At 36.3% G+C, this 17,845-nt stretch overlaps 1 protein-coding gene across 1 annotated transcript in view; it reads left to right on the plus strand.

Annotated features, from left to right (window-relative positions):
- The window catches only part of GPR141 (G protein-coupled receptor 141), a 42,555-nt gene extending 32,434 nt beyond the window's left edge, over positions 1 to 10,121 (plus strand). The window contains exon 2 of the mRNA XM_055314705.1: positions 9,202 to 10,121. Coding sequence (XP_055170680.1) covers positions 9,216 to 10,121 — 906 coding nt within the window. The 5' untranslated portion in view covers positions 9,202 to 9,215. The remainder of the gene's footprint in view (positions 1 to 9,201) is intronic.
- The last annotated feature ends 7,724 nt before the right edge of the window (positions 10,122 to 17,845 follow it).

Genomic DNA, 17,845 nt, shown 5'->3' on the forward strand with positions numbered 1-17,845 from the left:
GTTTTTCCCCCACTATGAGAACTTTTAGGATGTTTAATTTCATTCACTTAACAACTATTTATTAAGAAGCTCTTATGTGCAAAGCACTGTTCCAGATGCTAGAGGTCAAAAAGTAGCTTGTCCTCAAGAAGCTTGAATTCTAGTGGAGGGAATAAGAAGACAAACAAATAAAACATATGGTACATTAATGAAAAATGCTGTGGGATTTATGTGGGAATAATAAAGTAGGAAAAGGAGATGAGATGTGCTGGCAGGAAGTGGAGTGTTGACATTTTAAATATGAAAGTCAGGAAATGGATTACTGAGACGACCTTTGACTAGAGACAAGAAGCAGGTAAAGGAGAGATCAAACAGTGCAGACATCTGGGGGAAGAACACTCCTGAAGAGGAAACCATGTGGAAAGGCCTTGGGGTGGGGACATGTCATGGATGTTTGAGGAAAAACAAAGAGTGAAACCATGTTTAGTTAGAATATACCAATAAAAGTGATAGTTGTAGGAGATACAATCAAAGAAAGAGTAGGGGGGAGGCAGGCTTCAGTTCTTTAGTACCTAATAGACCACTTTCCAAATTTTGATTTGACTCTGAGTAAAATAAGCAGCCATTAGAAAATTGTGGTAAGAGGAATGACATTGAAGAGCACTCTGGTTGCTGAGTTGAGAATAGACAGTAGAGGAGACAAGAGTCAAAGAAGGGAAAATTCATGGGTAGGTCAAAATTCCCAGGGAAATATGCTATATATATATATATAAAAAAGGAAAGATGATATGACTTGAAACACAGTGGTAGCAATGTAAGTGGTGAAGAGTAGACATGTTTCAGATTTGATTTTTCATAACCTTTAAACTTAGAAGTAATTTTTTAAGAGTTTAAGTAATCTGTACACCCAACATGGGACTTGAACTCACAACCCCCAAGATCAAGAGTTGCATGCTCCACCAAATGAGCCAGCTAGGTGCCTCTAACTTAGAAGTGTTTATAAAAGTATAAGTATGGAGCAAAGGACTCCAATATACCCTTCATCTAGATTCCCCATTTGTAATATTTATCGCATTTGCTTTTCACAATGCAATATATATATATATATATATATATATCACATATAAGCACATATACATACACACATATATTTTGATCATGATTCTTTGATCCATTTGAGTGTATACTGAAGACATGGTGCTTTTATGGTATACAGTGTATATTTTCTAGGAACACAACATTTTTAATATAATGACACACAATGATCAAAATCAGGAAAGTAACATCGGTGCAACTCTATTATTTAATCTACAGACTTTATTCATGTCTTACTCATTGTCTCAGTAATGTCCTTTTACAGAAAAAAAATCTGGTCCAGTGGATTATTTTGAAGGAGAAAGGATAGGAATTGGTTAAGGAGTTCAGGTGAATTTGGGGAGAAAAAGAGGAATCAAGGAAGATTCTAAGGTTTCTACTCAAGCAACTAGAGAACAGAGTTCCTATTATGAGCCTGGGAGGATATTGGGAGGAACAGTATATGTGTATGTTTAGGAGGTGGGAGGAAAAGCATAGGAGTTCAGCTTTAGATACACTAAATTTGAGACGTTTTGTTAGACATCCAAGTGGGTATGTAGTTTGTCTTTTGTGACTTGAAATTTTATCTTTGATATGTTCAATGTGAGTCTTTTCTATTAATTTGGCTCAATCCTGAGTAAAATCTTCAACATGAAGATTTCTTCTTCTTCTTTCTTCTTCTTCTTCTTCTTCTTCTTCTTCTTCTTCTTCTTTCTTCTCTACGTATGAGGAATGTTCTTCAGTTATCTATTTGAATATTTCATTCCATTCTACTGTTTCCAGATGCTGTTGGAACTTCTAGATTTGCCCTAGGTGTTTCTTAGAGTTTCTTTTAAACCATCTGTCTCTTGGTCTTTTGTTGTTGTATTCCATCTGTGAGAATCCTTCTGAACATTCTTAAAGCTCACTAATAGTGCTGGTTCAGTATATCTTTTATCCAGTAACAACTATAATTGAATTTCTCATCATTCTCTTCTATTTGACAGTATGAATTAAAATTTAAAGTTACTCTTTTCTCTTTTAGAAAACTAACTAGTCTTGTAGTTCTTTTTGCCTGAGGGATTTGATGTCTTTTTAATGTGTCATTTGTACTCTTAAAATATTCAGTGATTATTCCTATTCTTTTATAATTGATTTGATATGAAGATGTCATCATTCGCCAATGGACATACTTGAAACACACAAAATCTTCTCCAACCTCAATCTTCAATTTTGTTTAGTTTGGGGCAATTCCCCTAAGCGGTACCAATTTGCACCAATCCTTATGATATTTAAACTTGATCGGCATAATAGCCTGCTAATGGTATCGCTCTTTTTGTCTTGCCTTCCTCTAATCTTTTCTCCAATAAAACCAAAAACTTTTAGAATTGAAGTATTAAATGGCATTTTATATTTTAAAATTTGCATCTTTCATAATTTTCAGGATAAAATAGGAAGTCCTCAGAGTGGCAACATGCTATGTATTTGGCAAGCCTCATCTACAGAAATTCATCTATGTTTTATTCATTTACCTAATGTTCCAGGCACAGCAAACTACAGGTAATTCTCTGAACAAGCTTTTTCTCCAACTCTTGTCTATACATGGAATACTGTATCTTTTCCTGTCTGCACCTGGAACTTCAAAGCATCCTTCAAGATCCAGCATCTGTTACACATCTGTGCCCAAGAATTTCTCTATTGCCACTACATGCTGATGCTTTCACTCTCCACTATGTGTTATATCAATCACTCCCCTTTCTGAATTCTTGTGGCAGTTTTTAATGCCCAGTAGGTTTTGCAAATAAGACAGAGAGGCAGAAAGAGATCAGAGAGAGAGTTAAATGCAAGGATGTGTTTTGTTCATCTCAGAATCTTCACTATATACTATACAAAATACAATGACCTGATTTGTTTATTAAATTAAATGAAAAATCCCATGTTGATTGTAGCTGCTTTTCTATTTAAACAAGAAGGGGTCTGGGACCTAAGGTCTACACACTCAGGAGGACACCTTTTTGTAGGGCTCTACAATTTTTTAGGACTCTCATTTTGTAGGCTGGTCTCTGATGTTGGCTCTGTCATGGATTCTTTATAAAACAACTACAGAAGCCATCCATTTCCAATATCTCACTTCTAATATTAAGGTAGTTTTTGGGCCATGCGCAATGACCACTGAGACCTAAGCAAGTTTGTAGGTAAAGAATTGGGAAGGAAATTGTCGAGACACAAGAAAATATCCCCCAGCCAAACCACAGGGTAAGCTGAGGAGCTCTGCAGTACGTAGACTGAGGTCAGTACAGATGATGAAGAAATCATTCAGGCAGGACAGGGAAATCCTGGTGCTTTAGTGGCATAGAGGCTAGATCTAGAACTACAAAAGCCAAGAGGAAGGATCTAGCATAGCATGCAAAGAAGTTTACACATCTCCAAGAGACAATAGGAGGCCAGGGGAAATTTTTTAAGAAGAGACACAAAATCATTTATCACAGCATTTAGACTTCAGTCTCAGTGTCTAGCTGCGCATTTGGGGTCTACAGAGGATCTACGGAGAGATCTACGGTGTTATCAAAAGCAATAGAGAAATCAGCTATCAACCAGTGGAAACTAACTGGTAGATGTGATAACCAGACTGAAGCTTAGAGGGCTCAGTCAAAGAGAACTGGCTAAAACTGTACTGTCCCTGGGGAAGGAGGCCAGAGAAACTGTGCATATGCCTGAGATAGAGCAATAGAGATTATATAATCTGAAAAATGGCGAGGGAAAAGGACAAGAACCACATGATGATCTTAACAGACACAGAAAAAGCATTTGACAATATTCAACACCCTTTCATGAAAAAAAATCAATAAATTAGAAATAAAAGGGAATTTCCTCTACTTGATCAAAGGCATCTATAGTCTCACAGTGAATATCATAACTTTACACTTTAAGAAAAACCTGGAGGTTTTAAAGATAACATTATAGGAATGGCATGAAAATAGTAACTACAGGGCATAGAATGAGGGTGAGGAAATGTCAGGGTGGGGGTGGTCATAACAGGAGATATACCTTGAAACATAAGTTGGGGTCAGATTGTAAAAGGCTCATATGACATGGTAGGTGCCAAACTTCATTCTTTTCACTAAAAGGAACCAAAGAAGGATTTTAAGTAGGAGAATGAAAGAAGGCAGAGGGAAACTGAATTTGAGGCCATGCTTCTTGTTAAGCTTCAGGAGTCAATCACAGATAAGGAAGAGATCCCTGCAAGGCAAGGTAGTTTGTGTAGAAACAGGGAGACAGTCCTGCTCCCTTAGAAGAGTGCTCTGGATAAACTATAGATAGTTTATTTCTGGGGTCTTGACATCAGTTACTAGACTAGATCCAAATGGGGTCTGGTCAAGAATATGTTTAATAAAGTTAAGACATTTTTTTCATCATTATTTCACCCATTCAATTATCAACTTGTGGTGATTATTAAAAAATAATCAGGGTGCCTGGTTGGCTCAGTTGGTTAAGTGTCTGGCTCTTGATTTTGGCTCAGGTCATGATCTCAGGGTCGTGAGACTGAGTCCCACATTGGTTCCATGCTGAGTGTGGAGCCTACTTAAGATTCTCTCTCTCTCTCTCCCTCTCCCTTTGCCCCTCTGCTCTCTCTCCTCATGCACAAAGATATGTGTGTTCTTTCTCTTTCTAAAAAAAAAAATAAAGTTTAGATCTCAAGGATACAAAAAAGGGATTGAATAGGATAGAATATTTCAGGAAGAGGTAAAACAATGAAGATATATGGATAAGATATCTAAACAGGATCAGCAAATAAATGTAAATGTTGTTTAAAGACATTTTCTGGTTCCTTGTATTACTAATGGATCATCTCCATGGAAGAGAAACTACACCCCTTACTTTCTTTCAGGTCTTTTTTTTTTTTTAAGATTTTATTCATTTATTCATGAGAGGCACAGAGAGAGAGAGAGAGGCAGAGAGAGAGAGAGAGAGGCAGAGACACAGACAGAGAGGCAGAGAGAGAGAGAGGCAGGCTGCATGCAGGGAGCTGGTCTTGGGACTCGATCCCAGGTCCCCAGGATCATGCCCTGGGCCAAGGCAGGCAGCAAACTGCTGGGCCATCGAGGGATCCCTCTTTCAGGTCTTAAAGAGATCAGCTGTACTCTTTGGCAAACAGTTTATATTATAATAAATAATCAACTGAATAAAGAAAGATATCTGTATCATTTCCAGGTATACAGACTTTGAAACCAGGGAAATATATGTACCCTATGATCGATCAAATCCATACTTAGGTAAATCCCCAAAGAACGGATACTTATTTTTACAAAAGATATTTATAAGAATGCTCAGAATGCCATTACTTATAATGGCCTTATAACTGGAAAGAACATTATTATCCATCAACAATAGAATGAATAAGGGACGCCTGGGTGGCTCAATGGTTGAGTGTCTGCCTTCAGCTCAGGGCGTGATCCGGGTCCAGGGATCAAGTCCTGTATCGGGCTCTGCGTGAGGAGCCTGCTTCTCTACCGCTCTATGTCTCTCATGAATAAATAAAAATTAAAAAACAATAGAATGGATAAATTGTGATGTTTGTTCATACAATATAATAAACCACAATAAAAATGAACTAATTAAAATCAAACACATGAATCTGAAAGCATAATGTTGAGTGAATGAAGCTCAAGGATATTAAACTCAAATAAACTTCAAGGTTGGCAAACCTACTCCATGGTGTTAGTTGTCAGGATAGAGATTACCTTTGGTGAGGCTACGTTTACTCTGTTAAAATTCATTGAGCTATATATCCTTACAGCTGAGCACTCTACTATGGGTATTTAGCTTTTAATAACAATATTTACATTAATTTAAAAAAATCATTAGTTTCTGTGGATAAAAGGAAGACAGGATTCTTCCCTTGTTAATCTTTTTTGGAAGACAGAAGGGTAACTGAGAATTATGGTCTATGGGATAAATGCCATAACTGAAGTAAGCATGGTGCATTCCATGGGGCAAGGGAACCTGAATTGAGAGTGGAGATTATGAAAGGCTTCCTGGAGGAAATGATGCCTCAGTTGATTCTTGAAGGAGAAATAGGAAATAACAAGGTATGTCCGGGTTGTTACCTACTGACAACAAAACCCACCTTAGCTAGTTTAAGCAGAAGGTGTCTGTTTATATTCTGTAATACTTTACAAAATATCTTGGAATGTCTGGGAACCAGGGTTGGTTGTTACAGAGAGATCATGGCAGTTTATAAGAATTAAAGAGGATTTGAGAGAGATGATATGTGACTGATTATACTTTCTTCTTTCAAAAGTCAGTCCTGATTCTAGTTCAATAGCTGAAGAAAATGATAGAACTTGTGGTGGCACATTCACCCCTGATTCAGATACAAACACAGTATAAATTACAAATTTGCTTGACGGAACTACTTTTCAAAGGAAAAAACAAAGGACAAAAACAGAGATTACACATCACATAGAAGAGGTATAACATGAAGCAATCTTTTAAGTGGGTCACATGGAAATTCTATTCCGTGCTCACAGAAGCAGAGCTTCCTTGGGGTCAGGTTATTATTACTGTTTTTTAAAATTAGTTTTATTGAGATATGAGTCATATGCAAGAAAATTCACCAATTTTAAGTGTGCAATTTGATAAGCTTTGACAAAAACTACAATTGTAACCAACATGACATAAAACATCCCATCTCCATAAATGCTCTCATACCCTTGAAACATAGGCCCTGGGCTTCACTGATCTTCTGTCTCATTAATTTCAATTTTCTAGAAAAAGAAATTATATGTAGCCTTTTGTGGCTGGCATCTCTTATTTTATACAGTGTTTCTTAACTCCCCCCCCTTTTCTTAACTTTTAAAACTATTACCCTTGTAAAGAGCTTTTTAGCCATTTATTCCCTAATTGCCTCTTCTCTCCTTATGAAATTTTATTTTATTATTTTTTAAAATATTTTATTTATTTATTCATGATAGAGAGAGAGAGAGAGAGAAAGAGAGAGAGAGAGACACAGAGACATAGGCAGAGGGAGAAGCAGGCTCTATGCAGGGAGCCGGATGTGGGACTCGATCTTGGGCCCCCAGGATCACACCCGGGGCTGCAGGCGGCGCTAAACCACAGAGCCACCCAGGGATCCCCTCCTTATGAAATTTTAATACCAAGATATACTCTGTGTTATTTATGTACTTATGTATGTGTTTTATGCATAAAAAGTAAAGTTTTTCACACCTCAAGAACAAATTTTTGAGAATATATGATTTACATATATGTGAGTTTAATGCTTTTGTGATTCATCAGTGGTTCACTTTTATTGCTGGGTAATTTTGATTGTACAAAAAGACATTCATGAAGTGAGTAAGACTAACTGCAAATGTGTTACAAAGGTACTAAGACTATAATTCAACTACTGCTCTTCCTCAAATCTGATTCTCAGGCTCCGTGTTGTCAGTAAACATCTTTTTGGTTTTTTTAAGATTTTATATATTTATTCATGAGACACACACAGAGAGAGGCAGAGACATAGGCAGAGGGAGAAGCAGGCTCCCTTCAGGAAGCCCAATACGGGACTCTATCCCAGGACCCTGAGATCACAACCTGCACCAAAGGCAAATGCTCAACCACTGAGCCACCCAGGTGTCCTGTCAGTAAACATCTTTAACCAGTTGTTCAAGTTAGAAATCTAGGAGTGACTGAGATACTTTCCCTTCATTCTCCCATATGCAGTTCATTAAATTCTATCATTTTCACCTCTAGATTCTTTTTTTTTCCCTTAAGATTGTATTTATTTGAGAAAGAGAGAGCATGAGTGGAGGGGAAGGACAGAAGGACAAGTAGAATCCCCACTGGGCATGGAGCCTGATTCAGGGTTCCACGTGGGGCTAGAAGTGGGGCTCAATCCCAGGACCCTGAGATCACAGCCTGAGCCAAAGTCAGATGCTCAACTGACTGAGCCATCCAGGCACCCTAACCTCTAGATTATTTCTTAAATCTGGTCTCAAGGAATCAGATTTTGCCATGACCCAGAAGATTCTAGACATAGAAGGATATTTTTAATCTTAAAGGAAACGGGAAGCCACTGAAGGAATTTAAATAAGAAAATGTAAGTACTTGATTAGTGTAACTAAAAGATTCTTAAATCTTTCATTTAATAAAGAATAAATTATGGGTGGGGGGATGGGGTGACTGGGTGACAGGCACTGAGAGGGGCACCTGATGGGATGAGCGCTGGGTGTTATACTATATGTTGGCAAATCGAACTCCAATAAAAAAATATACAAAAAAAAAAAAGAGAATAAATTAGAATGTGGATAATGAGTTAAAAGGGACCAACACTATTTGGGGAAAGGATTTCCCCAGAGAAAAAAATGGTAGTGGTTCTTTTACTCATTTGAGGGTATTGGAATGGGAGAATTGGGAGATATGCTGCATTTGTAGAGGAACCCATGAGAACTCAGCCAAAGTCTCACTGCTAGAAGATAACATAGCTGTGACAAGAAATTCACATATACTCCTATTGATTGTTGCTGCTTTGACTTAATCAATTTTTTTTGGCTAAACTAACCAGTATCCTAAATGAATTATGTATATTCTCGAATCATTTGCTGATGAATTGAAAGGACTTAGAGAATTAGAATCATACTTCAAAGAAAAATATTTTGTGTACTTAACACACTCACTTAACTTTCCTTCCATGTTATAATTTTTCCCCCACTGGCTGCTGCAGTACTATTATCTATGTATCAGCTATAGATGGTCAGCAATCCAGTTTTATGCACACTTAAAAAAAAAGATTTTATATTTACTTGAGAGAGAGTGAACATGAAAGAGAGAGCATGAGGGGGAGGTAGAGGGAGAAGCAGGAGCAGACTCCCTGCTGAGCAGCAAGCCCTACTTGGGGCTCATTTCGAGGACCCACACGCATGCACATACACACACATCTCTGGGAGCCTCTCGATGAGGCCTCTAACTTATGAAAGCTTAAGAATCAATGACTTACTATGTTTTCAGTCTCGAGTATACAGATAGGCATATGACATAGTCTTTATTCTTAAGGTACTTAAAATTTGTATCATATAAACAAATGACAAAATCACATTGCTAGTGCTAAGAAGGAGATAAGAACAAAGTTCTGAAAGTTTTTCAGTTTTATTGGAATTTCGTCTCTTTCAGGTGACTTCTGAAGTATGGCTGGCCACAACACTTCTTCCTGCAGTCCTATACTGACACCCCATTTAACCACGCTCTACTTCATAGTACTCATTGGTGGGCTGGTGGGCATCATCTCCATTTTGTTCCTGCTGGTGAAAATGAACACCCGATCTGTAACTACCACAGTGGTTGTTAACCTGGTAGTGGTCCACAGTGTTTTTCTGCTGACAGTGCCTTTTCGCTTGACGTATCTCATCAAGCACACCTGGATGTTTGGGTTGCCCTTCTGCAAATTTGTGAGTGCCATGCTACACATCCACATGTACCTTACATTCCTGTTCTACATGGTGATCCTGGTCATTAGGTACCTCATCTTCTTCAAGTACAAAGACAAAGTGGAATTCTATAGAAAACTGCATGCTGTGGCTGCCAGTACTGGCATGTGGCTGCTGGTGATTGTCATTGTGGTACCTGTGGTTGTTTCTCAGTATGGAACTTACGAGGTGTATGATGAGCAACATTGTTTTAAATTCCACAAAGAACTTGATCGAGCATATGTGCAAGTCATCAACTATATGATAGTCACTACTGTCATAGCCATTGCGGTGATTCTCTTGGTCTTCCAGATCTTCATCATTATGTCAATGATGCGGAAGCTACGCCACTCCTTTCTATCCCACCAGGAGTTCTGGGCCCAGTTGAAAAACCTATTTTTTATAGGAGTCATCCTTGTTTGCTTCCTTCCCTATCAGTTTTTTAGGATCTATTACTTGTACACGGTGGCAAACTCAAGTGACTGTAACAATACTGTTGCATTTTATAATGAAATCTTCTTGAGTGTAACAGCAATTAGTTGCTTTGATTTGTTGCTCTTTGTTCTTGGAGGAAGCCATTGTAAGCAGAAGATAAGTGACCTATGGAATTGTCTCTTGTGCCGTTAGTTATAAACTACAGTATTCAGAATTACTTTATTTTGGGAGTAAAAATGGGCACAGAGAAGTAGGAAGGTGTATTTCCTTACTTGATTAAAAACCATGCCTTAATGTGGCCAAACAAAAAGACAATAAAATGCCAGAGCATTCATTCCAGTCTTTATTTAATCCCTACCATCTCTAAATGAGGCCTGAAGAGAGTCTAGTGATGTTCAGTCCACCCAGAGTTACAATACTGGATTATTTCCAATATAAAAGGTCTACTTGGTCCATCCAGGCACCATGGGTCTAATGGTCTCTGAACTTCACCAGCTTATTTTTTTAGTTTCGTCAGTTTGAAACTTGGTCTCCTTTAGGCTTTAGATTAGATACAGCCCTTTTTTCATTCTACTTAACCTTAGGTAAATTAATCCTGGTAATGAATCAGCCCCAAAGACACAAACTCTACTTGGCTAACCAGATAAGATGTCCATTCAACTCCCACCCTGAGGAACAGTAGATAAAATCTGAGAACAGAAAGAAACTTTTCTAGATTATCATAACTTTGGTGGGAAGTCACTTATCTAGAAATCAAGAGAAACAGAAGTCCTTGTGACCTTCTACTATAACAAGGTTATCTAGATTTGACCTTTGAAAAGTCAAATTTAATGACATGGGATCAACATCCTCAATAACTACAAAAATCATCTAAAAGCCTACTAAACATATATGAATAAGGGTGAAACTATAGGTTAAATAATATTCCTGACCAATATGCTCCTAAGCATTGAATTCCTAGGGAAGTGATTGCATTTTAACCTTCCGGCTTTTTCAGAAATCTCTAGATGTCCTGGGCCACAGTTAATTTAGATTTACCTTGGAAAGATAAAGTTACACTTTTTAGAGTTTCTTTCTATCCTTAAAGTTATGAGTCTTTAAATAAATGAAAACAATATTCTTAAAAGTTTTGAGAAATATATATAAAAAATTACTAAGATTAGACTATGAGATTAGGCCACTAAATTGATTCATAGGCTTGTGAGTTTTTTTCCCTTCTTGCCTATATTTTTACTATTTCCCTCAAAGTTTCATAATATCAAAACTCTCTAAGAAAGTAATCCAGTTTCATATCTAATGCTTCAAAAAACCTAGAGCAATTTATGATAGAAATAGAAGAATAGAATGAATTAAGGTAAAATTTTTTTCCCAGCAAAATAAATGTTCAGGTTTTAAAGACTTTTTTCATAATTTGTTATACTCTATGGATCCACAGATTTATCAGATGAATAAGAAATATCCCCGTGAGTTTTTATGATCACTAAAATTACTGAGTCATAGAAATTAATTTTGAGGAAGAAAAAGAAGTAACAAGCTACATAGACTTGTTGTCCAAATTTTCCTGTTTTAAAATTTATCTATCCTTTTTTTAAAGTTATATTTTCTTTTTTCCTTATTTGTTTTCTTTTCCCATTTGTTCTTAGTTTTTTCTTTTCCTTTTGACTCATAGCATTTGTAAGAAAATTTTTAAGATCCATAGAAGTTTTAAGAAAATTTGTTACACTCATAAAATTTATAATAAAATAATAAAATATAATAAAGATAGTATAGAAGGATATAAATAGTATATTAAAATTTCTAAACAATTATTCATGGAAATTACATCAAATTTCTCCTTATATATCTGTGTCTTACTATCATAATATCTGTTAACTTGTAAGTTATATTATAATCTCTTCCATATTTTAAATATGTTGAGCTCAGACAATTATGATTTTCCCTACATTATTACATATTATGACAAAGGGCTTATTTCTGTGGATCTCTTAAGAAATATTACCAAATATAGAGATGCAATATTCCATAATATAAAATAATATATTCATCAATATTTAGAAAATAATTGGTAATTTTCAATGTGTCTGTTCATTGTCTCTAATTGCTAAGAAAATGAATCTCATGCAGGAGTGGGGGCATCACTGGCCTGTCAGGCCATTTTTGGATATCAAAATTATAAGAGTATACTACTGGCATTTTGTGGCTGGGGCCAGAGACTAGACATCTCGCCTTGCACACAACTCTGCATAGTAAATAATTATCAGGTCTTGCTGTGTATTTGAATGTTCTTCCAGACGTTTATGAAGTGAAACGTATGCTCATAATAATTGTCAGGTTTTATTCAGTTTTTATAAACACACAGTATTTTTTGGTATGGTTTTAATTTTCTGAATTTTCCAGAAATGTAGCTGCTATGGATACTGAGGAAAGATTTTATCCTGTTTTCCTCAGAACTTTACTAACTTTACTAAGAAAAGTGTATTATTAATGTCAACACCATCTGTAGCATTCAAATGTAACATAACACATCTGTAAACAATATTTGTAGCTGTTGTATTCAGGTGGATACTAAATATAGGTGACAACATCAGACCACCTGATTTGTCTCCTTTTGTGATCATGTCTGAGTATTTACACATTGAAATATATATTATTTTATTATAAGTAACTTTCTCTTTCATTTTTGATTTATGTTAGTTAGAAATTATATATATAATACTATAGGAGGGTTATATTATCTATAAATTTTGTTTTAGAATGGTAAAAGTGTTACCAAATATTTGCAATAAAAAGTGAGATTTTGGGTCTGCAAACATTGAGACCAGCTGGGCTAGCATAGTCAATTTAAAAGGGAGATTTACCAATTATGACATTACGAACAGAAAAAATATTCCTATATTTTGGGAATACTTTTTTTTTTTTTTTTTTAGAGAGAGAGAGTGCATGCACGCATATGCATGTGTGCAAGCTCATGGGGAGGGAGAGAGGAAGGAAGATAATCTTAAATAGGCTTTAAACTGAGCAAGGAGCCCCATGTGGGGCTCAGTCTCATGACCCTGAGATTAGGACCTGAGCCGAATGTTTAACCAACTGAGACATCCAGGTACCTTTATTTTGGAAATATATAACCTCAGCTTGATTCAACTCTAAATTATTTCTTTTGTTTCTGTAATGATTAAAAGTGTAAATGCAACTTCCAAGAAAATGTACATGCAGGGTTTTTGTTGTTGGTTTTTTGTTTGTTTTTGATAAGACAAAGGCATTTCACTGAGCCTCACAACTCTCAAGTTGGCTCATGGTGAATATCTACCAGATTTTAAACCCAGGGATAATGACAATTTTTGAGGCCCAAACAGAAAGGTTGCTTCTGGCACCCATTAAAAAGCTTTCTACTCCACCTTGTTCATTTCTTAATTTTCCTCTGAAAGGGTCTTTGAGTTCCCTTCCTTCTTAACCTGACATAAATTAGGCAGAAATAAACTATTTTACCTGTTGGTGAAATGAGCTTTGTGTGGAATGATTCAAGAAGTGGTGAAAATCCTCAAATCCTCATCTAATCCTCCTCAATGGGACTGCCATTAAAACTGCATTCCTAGGGTAATAAATCAGTTGTGAAAGGGGGCACTGAGCCAAGATGTTCTCAGTCATCCACTCTTGAATGGGAAGTCAGTGAGGTAAAACTGTGAAGTTGTCATTTCTTAGACTACACAGATTTTGCCCACTTAATGTCTAATAAGACGAAGCACAGACCAAGGACTCACACTTACAGGGGGTGGTAGGAACAAAGAAATTCTCTGTGATAGGGGCTGATTACAGCACTTTGAAAATAGGTGGTCACAAAAACCCTATGGTAAACGGACACAGTAATGGTGGATTTGCTTGGATAATGCTGAGAAAGCTCTAAAGATCTAAAAAGCCATCCACAGATATCAGAAACTAGGCATCAGCTGGACCCTGAGAACTGTGGTCATGGCATGGTTGAGCCTATTTCTGTAACAGAATGAGCATGCTAGGTATTTGACAAGAGAGAACTTGGAAAAAAATGAGCAAGTCCTATTACCTGAAGGAATAAATGTATTGTCTGAAACTTCCAGAGATTAGGAGCTGGGCCCTAATATCAAAATGTATCAGATGGAGGCTTCAACATGGGACATATTGTAAAAGCCCAGTGGTTAGCATCAGGCATCATATTTTAGGTATGATTAGCAGTGGAGTCAGGATGGAGAGGTGGGGAAAGATGCTGAAACTGCTAAAAGCCTTATGCTTTAGGCTCAATTTTAGCCTTCAGATTGAGAGGAATCTGGACAACTAGCAGGAGCTATGGTGGACAGAAGCCTGGGTCTGAGGATAAGTAGATGAGAGCAAGAGGGGCTTGCGTGAGCCTTGGCTAGAAGTTCTGAGCAAGCAAGGGACACAGGAAGATGTTGAGCTCTTGGAAAGCGGACAGGGCAAGGAAGGTGACACTTAAGACAGTTTTCAAACAGCAAATGAGAGGATGCTGGGTACCACTGTTTTACTGAATTTTATCCGAGTATTTTGTCATTAAAAATGAGTGGTTTCTTAAAAAAAAAAAAAGAAAAAAAAAAGAAAGAAAAGAAAAAATGAGTGGTTTCTTGAAAAACTGAAAGCTTTTCCTCTAAGATAAAAAATAAGACAAAGATGTCTACTCTTATGACTTTTATTCAACATAGTATTAGAAGTCCAAGTCAGAAGAATTACAAGGTAAAGCAACAACAACAAAAGATAAAAGCATCCAAAGTAAAAAGAAGTGAATTTGTCTCTATTTGCAGATGACATGATATTATATATGGAGGCAACAACATATTATATATAGAAAACGCTAAATATCACCAGAACACTATTATAATAAAGGAATTCATTAAAGTTACAAGATACAAAATCAATATTCAAAAATCTGTTTTCTATCTACTATCTAGATATCTATCTACTATCTAGTTTCTAGGCATTTCTATCTATTATCAACAAGGTATCAGAAAAAGAAATTAAGAAAAAAGTACCATTTATAATTGAAAAAGAATAAAATACTCAGGAATAAACTTAACTGGGCAGCCAGGGTGTCTCAGCAGTTTAGCACCGCCTTCAGCCCAGGGCATGATCCTGGAGACCTGGGATGGAGTCCCACGTCAGGCTCACTGTGTGGAGCCTGCTTCTCCCTCTGCCGGTGTCCTTGCCTCTCTCTCTCTCTCTCTCTCTCTCTGCCTCTCATAAATAAATAAAACCTTGATTAAAAAAATTAAAATTATTATTATATTTCAAAATTTAACCAAGAGGTGTAAGGGCTAAACAATGAAAATTCTAAGATATTGATGAAAGATACTGAAGAAGATTCATGGAAAGATATCCCATGCTCATGGATTAGAAGAATTATTATTATTAAAATGTCCATACCACTGAAAGCAATCTACTGATTCAATGCAAAATCAAAATTCCAATGTCATTTGTCACAGAAATAGAAAAAAAAATCCTAAAATTTGTATGGAACTACAGGAGATCCCAAATAGCCAAAGGAATCTTGAGAAAGAAGAACCAAGCTGGAGGTATCACACTTCCTGATTTCACATTATATTACAAAGTTATAGTAATCAAAGCAGTATAATATTGGCATAAAAACAGACTCATAGATCAATGGAAAGAAAAGAGAGCCCAGAAATAAACCAATGCATATATAGTCAATTACTTTATGATAAAGGAGGGACGCCTGGGTGGCTCAGTGGTTGAGCACTGGCCTTCAGCTCAGAGCATAGTCCCGGAGTCCTGGGATGGAGTCCCACATCGGGCTCTCTGGAGTCTGCTTCCCCCTCTGCCTAAGTCTCTGTGTCTCTCATGAATAAATAAATAAAATCTTAAAAGGAAAAAGAAGAAGAAAAGACTTTATGGCAAAGGAGCCAAGAATATACAATAGGGAAAGGATAGTCTCCTCAATAAATGGTTGGGAAAACTGGACTGTCACACGCAAAATAATGAAATGGAACACTTACCTTATGCCATGTGCAAAAATAACCTTAAAAAGAATTAAAGACTTACATTTAAAATCTGAAACCATAAAACTCTTAGAAGAAAACATAAGGAGTAAGCTCCTTGACCTTGGTCCTGGCAATGATTTTTTTGGATTTGACACCCAAAGTAAAGGTAACAAATGCAAAAATATGTAGGAATACATCAAATTAAAAGGCATCTGTACAGTGAAGGAAACCATCAACAAAATGAAATGACAACTTACCAAATAAAATATTGGCAATCACATAGCCAATAAGGGGTTAATGTCCAAAATATGTAAAGAACATACAGCTCAATAGCAAAACTCCAAACAATCTGATTAAAAATGGGCAAAGGAACTAAGTAGGTATTTTTCCAGTTAGGAGTTACAAATGGCCACAGGTACATGAAAAGATGGTCAATGTCACTAATCATCACAGAAATGCAAAAATCAAAACCACAAAATAAGATACTACTTCAGACTGTTAGAATGGCTATCACCAAAAAGAGAAGAGATAACAAATATTGGTAAGGATGTGGAGTGCACTTTCGGTGGAATGTTAATTGGTAGAGCCACTATGGAAAACAGTATGAAGGCTCCTCGAAAAATTAAAAATAGAACTATCATATGTTCCAGCAATCTAATTTCTGGGTATATATCCAAAGAAATTGAAAACAAGTTCTTGATGAGATATCTGTACTCCCATGTTCACTGCAGCATTATTCACAATAGACAAGATATGAAAAAAGCATAAGTGTTCACCAATTGATAAATGGATAAAGAAGATATATACAGTTGACTCTTGAACAAAATGGGCTTGAATTGGGTAGGTCCACTTATACACAAATTATTTTCAATAAATACACAACAGTTCTATAAATGTATTTTCCTTATGATTTCAACATTTTCTTTTTTCTAGCTTTTTATAAGAATACACACACACACACACACATATATATAAAGCATGTATAGAATACATTTACCGACTTTTTATGTTATTATTAAGGCTTCCGAGTTGCTAGTAGATTATTAGTATTAAGTTTTGGGGGAGTCAAAAGTTATACATGCATTTTCGACTATATGGAAGGTTAGTGCCCCAAACCCTGCATTGTTCAAGGTTCAACTGTGTGTGTTTGTATGTGTATGTATGATACCATATATGGTATGTAGAACCAAAAACAAACAAACAAAAAAGTCAAAGTTGTAGAAGCAGAGAGTAGAATGGTGGTTATCAGAGCCTGAGATGGTGGAGAAATGGGGAGATGTTGGGATAAAAGGTACAAAGCTGTAGTTTTGTAGGATGAGCAAGTTTAGAAATCTAGTGTACAAGCATGATGACTATATTTAATTTTGTTTTGGACAGTGGAAATATGCTAAAAGTGATTTCAAGTGCGCTCCCCCCAAATATGGTAACTATGTGAGGAGAAATGTTAATTAGCTCAACTGTAGTAATCATTCCACTATGAATATATGTATCAAATCAGCATGATATACACTTTAAATGTGCTTAATTAAAAAAAAATCTTTTAATGAGGGGTACCTGGCTGTCTCAGTGGGTAAAGAGTACAATTCTTGATCTCAGTGTTGTGACTTCAAGTCCTATGTTAGGTGTAGTGGCCACTTAAAACCTTTGGGGTACCTGGGTGGTTCAGTCATTTAAATGGCCAACTCTTGGTTTCAGCTCAGGTAATGATCTCAGGGTAGTGAGATGGAGCCCCAAGTCTGGCTCCTCCCGCAGTGGGGAGTCTGCTTTAGAATTTTCTCTCTCCCTCGACTCCCTCAACCCCTGCTCTAAAATAAATAAATAAATCATTAAAAAAGTCTTTGAAAAATAAAACTAAAACATCTTTTAATGATAATATTAGCTTTTACCTTCCGTCATATTGGAAATACTATCAATACAGAAGTTTACAAAGGCAAA

Source organism: Nyctereutes procyonoides, unplaced genomic scaffold (assembly GCF_905146905.1).
Source record: "Nyctereutes procyonoides isolate TBG_1078 unplaced genomic scaffold, NYPRO_anot_genome, whole genome shotgun sequence".
Classification (NCBI taxonomy): domain Eukaryota; kingdom Metazoa; phylum Chordata; class Mammalia; order Carnivora; family Canidae; genus Nyctereutes; species Nyctereutes procyonoides.